This window comes from Limulus polyphemus, unplaced genomic scaffold (assembly GCF_000517525.1).
Source record: "Limulus polyphemus unplaced genomic scaffold, Limulus_polyphemus-2.1.2 Scaffold3480, whole genome shotgun sequence".
Taxonomy (NCBI): Eukaryota; Metazoa; Arthropoda; class Merostomata; order Xiphosura; family Limulidae; genus Limulus; species Limulus polyphemus.
Window position 1 is genome coordinate 69,768 of NW_013669090.1, and position 13,536 is coordinate 83,303.

The 13,536-nt window shown below is 33.4% G+C and overlaps 1 protein-coding gene across 1 annotated transcript in view; it reads left to right on the forward strand.

The window, feature by feature from the left end:
- Positions 1 to 3,294, forward strand: part of LOC106469428 (protein kintoun-like) — a 21,013-nt gene extending 17,719 nt beyond the window's left edge. Inside the window, exon 6 of the mRNA XM_013929922.2 lies at positions 1,032 to 3,294. Within this exon, the coding sequence (XP_013785376.2) occupies positions 1,032 to 2,280 (1,249 nt within the window). The 3' untranslated portion in view covers positions 2,281 to 3,294. The remainder of the gene's footprint in view (positions 1 to 1,031) is intronic.
- Positions 3,295 to 13,536: the final 10,242 nt, after the last annotated feature.

Here is a 13,536-nt window from a genome sequence, read left to right on the forward strand (position 1 = left end):
AATATTTACACTATAGTATGCGGTCTACACAAATATTATCATCGTCACCATTTTAACTGTCGTTTATTTGTAATTGGCGTCATTTATTATAAATAATGCTTTTCAACTAATAAAGTACAAAATACCATTACGTATCATTTTTGGGGCAAATATTATCGGAATTAAATAAATTCCAACAGTCAAAACTAACACAATTATAACCTTAATTTAAGGTACTCTTTTGGAACACACAACTTATTAAATTATTATTTTCTGAATAAGAACGTGGATAGATATAAATTATTTAGCAAGAAATTATGTTTTAGTGAATCATTAAAACAGTGATGATGATAGTATCAGTGTAGACTGCACGCTTTAGTGTAAATATCTTTGTAGACTGCTTGCACCAGTTAGTGTTTACCTCACTAATTCCTAAGTGTTGTACATTAGTCCAAGAGATAAAATACAGTCATGGTAATAGCATGGGATATTTTGTTGGTATAGCTGTACTATTACTTGTATGTATGTATGTATATATACTTTTTTTTTTCCTAGGATACGTCATGACTTGTGAAAAATACCTTGGAACAGGGGTGTAGTGCTAAATAAAGAAGTGCAGGAATGCAAAATCTACTGCATAACTGTGTAAGGTGGGATTTGTTCTAAATAGTGGCAATATGATGTGGCTAAAAACAAATTGTGCCCATGCATTCCCACCCCACTACACCTCTGCTTTGGAAGTTGTTATTGTATTTGGCTAAAAATTCACTTTATTCTAATCTGGAATGTCATTTTTTTGTAAGAATATAGTTTCTATTATTCTGTAGTACTGCTAAAGCTGAACTGGTTGCAAATATGAGCTATTGGTTTTAACTTTATTTTTGTTTGATGCTTCCAAATTTTCCTTTTTTGATGTGAATTTTGTTTCAGTTTTTGTGCAACATGTTTATTCCTATTAAATTAAATCTTTCTCATGTATGTGGCTTCATAGCTGCTAAAACATTTACTTCACTAAGACACCTGGATAAGTTGCTTTTTGTCATTTTCTATAGGGTGAACTCTAGTATTTTGGGTCAAAGAAAGAAAAATCAACGGAAGGCTCTGAATAAGCAAAAGGCCAGATCTCGAAAGGATTCTGTGTCATCATCTGATAGTGAATGTACAGATGCTGGAGATAAAGATAATGGAAAAGGAACTGACTTGGAAAATACCACGAAGAGAAGTATTAGTGATACCAATTCTTATGATGAAGGAACTGTGTGTGCAAAAAATGAAGGAAAACAAAAATGTAAAAGTCAAAAAGTTGAAACCTACAATTTGGAAACATCTCTTTCTATTTTAGATTCTTCTGGTTTCAAGGATCAAGTAGAAGATGAAAGTACCAAAATTTTAGTAGATAAGAAATGTGTATCTGTAGATGGGTTTTTTGACCAGGAGGTTTTAGACTCGACTTCTTTTGAAGTCACCAACCATGAAGATTGGACAGTTGTCAAAAGAAAGAAAAGAAATGGGAAACGAAGAAACTCAAATGAAGCCAAAGATTGTGACACTGATAACGTTTGTGATGAAGAAAAGTTTAATTTAACTTTGTCCCAAAGGAATGGCACTGATGTTAGAAGTACAACAACTGTGAATGGGAAAAATCTTCAAAACTTCTGTGTTAATAATGGAAGAGAGAGAGAAGAAAATATCCCCGATGAAACCAAGAATGTAGTATCTCATATTGATAGTGCAGAAAACACAGACCACATACTTAATGGCTCAACTGATGGACAACAGAGCAGCTGTTCTATTGAACATCTGGAAGACAAACAACTGGACAGTCAACTTACTGGGAACCAAGATCATAAACATTACAAAAGCACTCCTACGAATGGCTTAGTGGACAATAACTACTTTATCAAATACCCAGAAGATGTATCTACGTCAAGTGACTTAGAATTCAATCAGCTGAAAAGTTGCCCTGGTGTAGAAGACAAGAAGAAAACTGTGTTTACAGAAGAAACTGAAACTACAGTCTCATCAGAAAAGGTGCTTACTACTGATGATAATGACACCAGTGATGATCATTGCATAAATTCTGTTCCTTCAGAACCCATTGTTTCTGACATTACCAAAACCTCAGTATTTCCAACCTGTGAGAACAGAACTATAATTGACAAATCAATTCAAGAGGAAGAGGATGTCACAGTTGGATCTGAAACTGTATTAAAAGGGAATGTGAATTCTCCTCAAGTCCACAGTTATCCCACACACTGCATCATTCAGTTCTCTAATAACTTGATGTATCAGCTGGACTGATGAAGCTTTTATTTGGGCTGGAAATAAATTTAGGTTTTTAGTGTTTCTAGGAACTATATGCTTAGTACAAATATTACAAAAAATTAGATTCTACTCATGCAAATCTTCTAGTGAAAACTAATTACTGGGTGGTTGAATGGTAGTTACATAATCTTTTTTTTTCTCTATTTGTTTTTATAGAGAGTTTCTTTTTTGTCAAGCTGAGTCAGTAAGAATTGCATACTACATCAAATGTTGATTTACTGTTTGCAGAAACTTATCTAATTTCAAGCTTATGTAATTTCACTAAGTCAAATGATTCACATGCTTATTAGAGAACCTGAGTTTAAAAAATTTTCTAAACACCCTTGCTAGAAAGTACAGCAAAACTGTAGCATACAAAATTTATCAATTAAGTTTACGTACTGGAGCTTCAATGTCTATCATCTACAATCAGTTCATTCAGCATTTTTGAACATCATTCATCACACTCAGTTTATACCGTGTAGCATAAATATCACAGCAAGTCAATACAGCATTTTTTTAATAGACACGCCATTTTGTACATCAACAATACATTCAAATTGATCTACTTTTATCAAAACATAAGAAATTTTCTAAAGTTTTTAGGAAAAAAAACACGTGTATATTAATACATTTATATGAATTATTTAATTTGACTTACCACAAATTTTGAGCATTTGAAATATTATTCCTAAAATTTTAACAACTTTTAACTGCAAATAATACAAGTTTTTTTTACCAATCATCTGAATTATGAGTTACATATATATATATATATATACTCTTCTGTTCAGAGTCACTTTTCACTAGTATAACAACAAAAGTATACCAAACTTGGAAGTCACTTGGAAAACATTTTTAAAGTACATTAGTCCCTGTGCATGTAGGCCAGAATTGTAATATAATAATAGTTATTTATACATAAAACATTTGTAATAAAATGTTGATTAAATTATTGGATACTATATTCAGTACTTGAAATAGTAAAAATAAAATAAGTGCTGGGGGTGTAATAAATATTTCTACAATCAATGAGAATTAGAAGTCAACGGTAATTTTTCTCATCGAAAATTTTTGTTACATATTTTGTATGCAAAAAAATTTCACAAATAATATAATCAGTGCTTGAATTGGGCCAGTACTTGCAAATACGCAGTAACAGCACTTCTATGTTCCAAATAGTTTCATACTGGCATTTCTCATTACAGGCAATAATATTTAAGAGTGTACTGCCACTTCTTTATTGTATTTGTCATTGTTACCAGTCTTTAATTTGTAACAATTCAAGAACCACTTTCCTGGTCATTTTCAGTGATATATGTAAGAAGCTTGTAACCACAGGTGGAAAACACAATGCAAAGAAGCTAGAATTCATGTTTTATGAAGAGAACTGAATATGTTAATTTTCAAACTGTTAGTGTGTCACATGTAGAGAACTTTGGCCAAACAAAAGATATGTGTCGATCCAGTTTCCCAACTGTCCTCAGTTTTTACTGATGGCCTCAAAATTTTGGAGGTGGATTTGTTCTCTTATGATAAGAAATAATTTAGAAACATCCATCTAAAAAAAAAAATCATACCTACCTACTCTATTGTTTTGGGGTTGGAAAACCAGAACCACACAAATATATATTTTTTGTTCAGGCCTTGTCACCAAATATGGAGGCGATAATACAAAAAAGGTGCATGTCTTATAAAACAAGTTTAATGTAATATATGAAATATTGAACCGGTGGTAATTCAGAATAGGTGTACTTAACATCATCAAGCTCAATACGTAACATGTTTTTCAAGAATGATACTCTTCAGTATTATTATACAGTGTCTTCAGTCAGGAGAGTGTTACATACTTATCAAAAATGATATGCATTAGCATCATTATAGAATGACTTAGTCCTGAGAGTGTTGCATAGTTATCAAAAATGATATGCATTGGCATCATTATAGAATGACTTAGTCCTGAGAGTGTTGCATAGTTATCAAAAATGATATGCATTAGCATCATTATAGAATAACTTAGTCCTGAGAGTGTTGCATAGTTATCAAAAATGATATGCATTAGCATCATTATAGAATAACTTAGTCCTGAGAGTGTTGCATAATAAGATTGTGTATTTTAAGAACACATTTTAGCAAAATGCTTAACTGTGTAGAAAAAAATGCATGAATTTGACAGTTTTATTAATAGCATCTATGCAGAAATTTCAAGAAGTTAAAATTATAAACTAATCTTAATTTGATAAATTATGTTGAGTATTTTAATTTTTATAGAAAACACTTGGGTACGTGCCTCTGATTTATTTAAATTCACGTTTTTGGAACAGTGAAATTATAAAAATCTGCTTATAAATAATGCACACTATTAATTACCAGGTTGAATGGTCTTTCTTGGGTGAATTGGTGTTTTGATTATGACTAAAGTACACCAAATGTTGGCATCAAAGAAACAGAAGGTAGAAGGGGCTTTTGAACAAAGTTTTTATTACCAGAATACATTGACAAAATGTATACATTCGGTATTTAATGTACTTCTAAAGTCTGTTCTACATATTTGATTTTCAGGTATGTCAGAACTAACAAAAACAAGGAGTGAGTGAAATGTTATTGAACTATTAGTGAATGGAACTATTTTTTTTTTACGGAAAGTCATGCTAGTAACCAGAAATATGCTGAGATGAAAATCAACTGATTACCAAATAGTTGGTTTCTTTATTTGCTATTTGACTGGTCAGCAGTTCCTCGAATCTGGCTTGTGACTTGAAATCTTGGTTAAGATATGGCAGTATGCATTTATATATTTTAGAATACCTTGCTAGAATTAAGCAGTTTTCCTGCTTCTAAGGTGTGAAATTGTTAACAGCACTTTGTGAGTGCAAGTGTTTTGATTACTATTTAGACTGACTAATAATACACACTTATACACAGATAAACATTCAGTAAAAGGAAAGCATTTTGTAACATTGTGACTTTTCCCTACTACGGTAATGAAGAATATTGTAAATTTAAGGATATTTTGAAATACTGATTTAAGCACGAGATCTGCTTTGTGGAGTTGGATATTGATTGGTAAATTTACAGCCTGCAGTTAAAGAAACAACGAATAACGTTTTTAGTTATTTCCCAGTTTACTCTTAGAAAGCTTACGGGGAAAAAATATTGCGTGCATAGTTTGTAACAGGATCTCACAAATTTTAATTAGGCTTAGTTATTCAACTTTATAATATCATTCTTTAATGTTGTAGAAAGTTTAAGGTAGTGCATTGTTTATAATATGCATAGAAACGTCCATTTTCGTAAAATTTAAATCGATATGACACTAGCCGTGCACGTTGAAATTTATATTGATATGGTTAAGCAATTAATGGTGCGCACACTGAATTAATAGTACTAATTTTACGTAATTAGTCATAGAAGAGAAACATTGTATACATGTTTTTATCTAAACTACACTATATACAGTGTATTACATTTTATTAGAATTGTTTACTTGTAATCAAGAATAGAAGTTATTTTTATCCAATCCCTGCAGCCATTTTGATGTGTTTTTACGTATGGTAAAAAGTTATTGTTTTGTAGCTTAATCTATAACGATTGTTGTTTGTGTTTTAAGTACTGAAAGTATTTTCTTTGTAGTGTGTTTATGCTTTTGTAATCTTTATTTATCTGTTGGGATGTTACTTTTTTTGTGGATTCTGTAGTTTATTACTGTTCATGTCATGTTTTGCCAGATGTCGGCTTTTTTTTTTTTTCTCTCCTGAAAAAGTAAAACTCGTACTGCCATATTATCCCGCCGTATTACTCTGTTGATAATGTATAAATACGATGCTATTAGACTATATATCTATATATATACTTTGCCAGTCAAATTTTGGTTTTGAATTCTTGGATTTTTGCTTTGAGAGGTGTTCCTAGCATTTCTTAGTGTTGGAAATCAAATAAAAACAATTGTTGGTTGATGCAAGGTGTTCCTGAGTATTCTTTTTTTTTCTCTCGGTATAAACATTTGTTGCAAAAATCTGGGTTGTATTCAGTAATATTAACAATAGAACGATATTGATAGCGTATAATCAGTACAGAAGAGCTATGTTTGAACATTTAAAGTTGAGATTCCTGAGATGTTTCTTGGTAACCAAAGGGTTAATCGTATTGTATAGGACGATTTATTGCTAATACAGCGGCGTGTCGCTGCAGATGTGGCGCCACGTTTAGCACCTATTTGTTCCATGATGAAATCTCTACAATGCAGTGCCACCAAGACAGGTTTATAGCCTTCTCTGTGATATATATATATTTCTGTAGGGAGATTGTTAAAAGGAGCCTTCTTGATCTCTACGGATGCTGGAAAACACCACAGCAGAGCGTTTAGGACAGCAATAAGCTTTAAAATCACACCATAAGTTAATCTGGAGCAACGCCTTCCTCTGCGTAGCAAAAGTTTTGGTCACGAAAGAGAACATTTTGACCCAAACACATAACAGTGAAGCTGACCATATCTCCCACGTGCTACTGTTGAACACATCAATACCAAAGTAACCAACTTTTCCGATACCGTTATAATAAAACAAACTAGAATTGATTCTTGGCAAAAATATCGATTACTTTGATTAACCTGATAAGGAACAGAAAGAAATGAGCCTGTTTTTTACCGCATGAGTTGGTTCCCGTCATTAACAGTTTTTATGAATATTAATAACAATTACCATGCTTTCTTTGTTAACCCTGTAGTTTACCATAAAATTGTATGATAAGATATTTATTGCTATTTCAAACACTGTGGAATTGATTAAATCAAATTATCACACTATTAGAACCATATAACAGAGTATAATTTTTAAAAAGCCATAAACTTTAACTTAATTCAGAACCCTACTAACTACTGTAAATTTGCCAGAGAGGGTGTATATTATGCCAAAATTGTAACATGTTAAAAAAAAATCATTGTAGTAAAAACTATTATAAATAAAATTATTGGCCACCTGTATTTTTCCCTAAATAGCCTACTGACTGATCAGTGTGAGCAATGTGTTTTTGAGTGATCAGTATCTGTATCTCCGATGTATGGCAAGTATCAAACGGTATCGTACCGAACCACAGACTGACAAGATCGCCCACTACCACAGTTAAAGTTAAATTTTGGGACTCAATAACAGCAGCGAGCACAACACAGTCAAGTATTTGTGCTTAACATGATTCATAGAGGTCGCAAAGTGTCGATCTAATTCCTCCATTATCCCAGTTACTTCTATAGCTACCACAGGGTGTGTGGCGTACCCGAAAATTCCAGTTAGAACACCGGTCCTTGGTCCCACCGCATTCGCGAAGGGAGCCAGAAACAAAATCCGATGTCAAATTTTTGTTTACCAACCCTGAAAACCTCTTGGACCATCTCGTCTAGGTACCTTTCGAGGGTTTTAGTCCTCTTAGAGCTACACCATACAGATAAGGATACTTTCTGACTACCCCGAATCCGCTTTCCAAGTTCGGTCCTGCTAGCTTCAGAAGTGTGGAAGGAGTCAGGTGATCATACATGCGAAGCTGCAAGCTGAATTAATATAGATTTTTGAAAGCTTGTTTTAGAGCAAAGCCACATTGAGCTATCAGCGCATTTTGGCGTTGTACGTCCGTAAAGTCACCACTGTCCAACCGGGGGACGAATTTTGAAAGTAAAACGTTGATTTCATCTTCTTTTTTTCCATAAATACCCGTTTATAGTGCGCGCATCGTTTTTCAAACTTTTGGTTTCTAGTATGGGGTGTTCACTATACTAGGGAACAGTATTCTACCAGTAATTTTCAAGTGACGATGTAGTGGTAAGCCTTGCGTTACGTTGACCCCCAATGGCACTGCGGCATGTCTGCGGACTTACAACGCTAGAAACCGGATTTCAATACCCGTGGTGGGCAGAGCACAGATATTCCATTGTGTAGCTTTGTGCTTAATTACAAAAAAAAAAAAATAACCTTGAGTTTAATTTAGGTGTAATTGTTAAATTGCACCATAAGTAGGCTTACTATTACTCACATAAGAACCAGATAATATGTAGTTACATGTGTATAAGTATAAACACAAATTATTTAGATCACGCAGTAGAATAAATTAATATTTCTTTAATTAGGTGATATAACAGAAAAACGCCTTATTGCCGGTAAAACCTATCCAACTGTTACTGAAAGTAATAATCTCGTCAAATGAATCCACCCAAGAAAGAAAGAAAAACATCCACAAAAGAGATAATATTTAGTTTAAAATAGTTATTTATTCTTAAAAACAAATACTTACACGTGGACTCATAGTAACATTCAATCAGAGTTACTCTCCAATGCTTTATGTACAGAGTATTGTTTAAAAACACGTATACCCAAATTACAGGCGATCATAAGTTCAGCCTTTGTTTGTTCATTAGGTAATACGGTTAAATAGTTAGCAATGGTAACCACTCACACGTTGATGTATAGTTACTAATCAACACAACAATACATCATCCGCATATTGATTGTTTTCTCTATTATTCATTTCAAAAATCGATGTTTTGGTCTTTTGATAGACCAGGAAGGGTCAGGTTCAAGATGACCTCTTCCTCCTTTCCGGAATGTAATTTTTTTCGCTACTGATGAATGTTGATGTAGATACGACATAAGGGTTTGAGTAAACCGCATTTGCTCCGACTCCTTTCGGGGCAATGTCCATGTAGGTATCTACATTTTCCTAGTATGTTTTGTTTGGTTGGTTGGTTGGTTTAAATTTCGCACAAAGCTACACGAGGAGTATCTGCGCTAGCCGTCCCTAATTTAGCAGTGAAAGACTCGAGGGAAGGGAGCTAGTCATCACCACCCACCGCTAACTCTTGGGCTACCCTTTTACCAACGAATAGTGGAATTGACCGTCACATTTTAACGCCCCCACAGCTGAAAGGGCGAGCATGTTTAATGGGACGGGGATTCGTAAAACTTAAACATCTGGTAAATAAGGGGCGTCCAAAATTAGATAATAGTTGTACAAATGTATATCTATGGCACTGGTTTGGTTGGACATGGCCTAGTGGTCAGTGTTGCGGATTGCGAACCTGAACGTCCAAGGTTCGAGCCGCAATATGCTGATGAACATGCCTTGCAGTTTCAGCAGCAAGTGGTAAGGATGAACTGATTTGTTCAATAACTAAGGAACCCCTTCCCAGTGATTCAGCGGTAAAGTTGAAGACTTATAATGCCAAAATTTTGGTTTCAATACCCGCAGTGGGCAAAGCACAGATAGTTCTTTGTATAGCTTTGTTCTCCACAACAACAACAACAAATGAAAATGCAACGTTGGGAAGTAAATGTAACATAACCAGTAAGTTACTTCCTACACATTTAATCAATGAGAACCAGGGTTAAGTAGATCATTAAAAAATATGTTCTATATACAAGGAATATTACGGCTATAAAATCATAAAAATTTGGTACAATTAAGTGACAACGTTCAGAATTTTGTTTAATATTCCAGTCTCTATTCACCTAATAAAACCGTAATATAGCACTCGCTTCGTTATACACTTTAGTTATCCTAGGCCTACATCCAAAGATAGAAAAGAAAATACTCACCAGTAATGAAGAGTGGCTCTAAACTAAGTGTGAGGCTCTCCATTTCTCTCGCGTATTTTTTGTCTTTAATTAATTTTCAAACACACAAACTTATAAAGCTTTTACGAAATGAATACTTAATTTCCTTAAAACTTTTGTTTTATTTTGTTGTGGTGTAAACATTGCTTTTCGCGCGTTCTTCTAATATTTTTCTAGCGAGCAAGGTTTTTAATTTCGAGTTGAGTTTAACACTTGGGATCTGTTCACGCTGTGGTAGTATCATAGGTAACATGAAAATCATTTGTCAAATCTAGCTGTATAGTTAGATTTCTTCAGGCACTCTTTCACTAAGAAAAGTGAAAGAGCATAAGAGTTTGTGTACGAACAAAATGTTCACTAAGCTGTATTACTCAACTGAAGGCTCTATAAGATTACATTCGCTGTCATCTAGCCAGTTGGACCGTTAAGAGCTGAAGAAACAGGAAATAAGAACTCGTACTTGGACATATAATAGGATTTGTTATCTAATAGAAACAGTTGTGTTTTATAATTTTCGTTGTGTGTGTATATATATATATATATATATATATAAGAATAAAAGAAAATCAAGATAACTGTGGAAAATCACGTGAATAGGAGGGAAGTTTGTGTTTTTTATATTGTATAAACATACACAAACACAAAATCCGTAAACTGAAAAATAATATAGTTATGATCAAAATATGACTATACTCTTGACAAAATCTAATAGGTTTGGATGTTTATGAAATAAAAACAAATACTAAATTGTTAAAATCATTGATTTCAGAAACATAACTAGCTAATGGCCTACCTAAAAGTCTGTAAAAATCAACGGATAGTTGTTATAGTATTGTATGTAAGTTAAAGATATATATTAATGAGCTTTTAGAAATTTCAAAAGCACAGACAGTAACATCCGTTTAGTAAGTTGAAACTGTAAACATATGTCTCACTTTACATTTGTAATAAATAATTCATTCTTGTAGAACAGCACATACGATTAATCATTGAAAAACACAAGTTTCTCCTCTGTGTTTGGTTTACTTAATAGCTTGTTCATAAACTTCATCTACTTACGATACAGTTAGTAATATTTGCAGTTTTATATTGCTGTGCAAACAAAGTGCGGTTAGGCTTCGGGGAATTAATTAACACGTGTTTTTTCATGTTATTATGATTACGTAACTCAAATAGCAATTCCCCTCCATGGTGTTTAGGACAATAACACTATTCAGAAACACACACACAAATATTTTGCTCACTCCGTTTATTTTTTACGGATACTCAAAGCTGTCAATAGTCATCTTTATATTGGTCATTGCTTTGGGAAACAATGGTTTCTGATATTTGATGTTTAAACAGAAGGTAATGGGGAGAAAGATGAAATAAATTCCGAAAAAAAAAGCACATACAGACTGGGTGATAGTCTTTAGCAAAGAATCTTCTGAAATTTTACAGAACAAAAGCAGAAAAGGTGAAATATGAATATTTTCTATATTTATAAATATTGCATGAACTATTTTTACACTCACAAAAACTCACTACCATAAAGGCTTGGTTTGGTCTGATATTTCATTGGTGGTAGTGTCCAGGGTCACTGATGAGGAGTGGAATTCTCCGAAACTAGTCTGGCTCACAGACACACACCCCAATGAAAGAATAGACCATTCCAAGCTTTAACTTGTTGTTAAACAAATGTTTAAACAACTCAATTCAAACATTGCATGAGCTGTTAAATTGGTACAAAAAGCATCACACTTAAAAATAAAAAACAAACAAATAGAACTCGAGGTCAAACTACATTGTGAGAATGGTAAAAAAAAAAGCTGAGCCATAAAGATATCTGCTAATGTAGGACCCCCACAGTAGTAAGAGTACACCGTCTATCAGATTTAATTTCTGTTCGCAGCTCTCACATGCGGAAGAAAGGAGGAGGGAGGAATTGAAAACAGATATATATATATATATATACTCAAGCTCACAAAGTTCTACGTTTAAAACTATCATTCACCGTCTGCAGCCTGTTTTGGGAATGAAGTCAGTCCTCATGAAACATAAATATAAAAATATAATTAAAACACGTTACTGTTCAGTTAAACCACTGTGGATGATTAGTAAGAATTATGTCATGAGTTTCAAACCCTTACATAGTCACGCGTATTTTTCTGTCCAGTAGCAAATTCATTGGAATTAATGTGTAATTTATCGATAGTTTTTGACAATATAATGTCCTCCAGTGACACAGCGGTATGTCTGCGAACTTATACTGCTAGAAACCGGGTTTCGATACCCGTGGTTGGCAGAGCACAGATAACTCTTTTTGTAGCTTTGTCCTTAATAACAAGTAACAACGACAATACAATATGAGATAAATATGGATAAGTAAATAAACCGCTTAGAAGGGAACTGGAGAAGCCATGTAGCTATTGTTGCTTTTATTGAATGTTTTTTTTTTTTCTTGTTCAACCAGGAAATCGGTCTAAAGAAAGTCTGGAGAGCGAGACTAAAGCTCTCTTCTGATACGAACATACTAATCCTCTCTTTTCTGTCACCTTGCCCAATAAGTATGTTTGGCAACACACTTTATTTCGTACTGAGATGAACTATTTCAATAATAATGTGCTGTGATAAGGAATGTCGTAAATCATTTGTTAAGATAACGACTCAGCCGAAGCTCTTCTTATTAACATCAGGCGAAGAACTCAAATATTTAAAACAGACGTAATGCACTCTCGAAGATCTGGAGTAGAACGTTATAATGAGAAGAGTAGCAAAATTGTTTTTATACGTTAAGTTTCCTTTATAACTTGCGTCTGTTATAAATTTACTGTAATGATACTGTGATTCTACCATCATTTAAAGTTTTCTTGGAGTATTTGTTAATGTTCGTACAGTAAATTGTGTCACTTGACAAAAGGTCAAAGACTGTTTCAGGGAAAAGGTTCATGTTTCCCTGTCATCATACGTGTTCTTCGTAATTCAACACACTTATCATAACTGTTCATTACAAACGCTGTTCGTTAATGAACACGTTTATCAATCAAAACTGTTTGTTACACTTGCTGTTCATTGTTGAGCACACCTATCGTTACTGTTCATTATACGTGCTGCTCGTTGTTGAAAACGTTCATCATTAATGTTCATTACAGGCGTTAATTTATTGAACACGTTTATGATTGTTCATTACACCCACTGTTCGCTATTGAACAGGTTTAGCGTTACTTTGCATTACAGGTGCTGTTCGTTATTGAAAATGTTTATTATTGTTGTTCATTACAGACGCTGTTCATTATTGATCACGTTTATGATTGTTCATTACACCCACTGTTCGCTATTGAACAGGTTTAGCGTTACTTTGCATTACACGTGCTGTTCGTTATTGAAAATGTTTATTATTGTTGTTCATTACAGATGCTGTTCGTTATTGATCACGTTTATCATTACTATTCATTACACACGCTATTCGTTATATACGCGTTTATCATAACTACTCATTAGACGTGCTGTTCGTTATTGAACTCATCAATACTTTGTCATCAAGACAAGTATAAGCCATTGTTTCAGTAATGTACATAAAACGTAGTCTCTTTGTCCGTGTATAGAGTTTTAAACCTCTAATTCAAATATATAGATACCTATACACGTTCCGATATATATATATATATATATATAT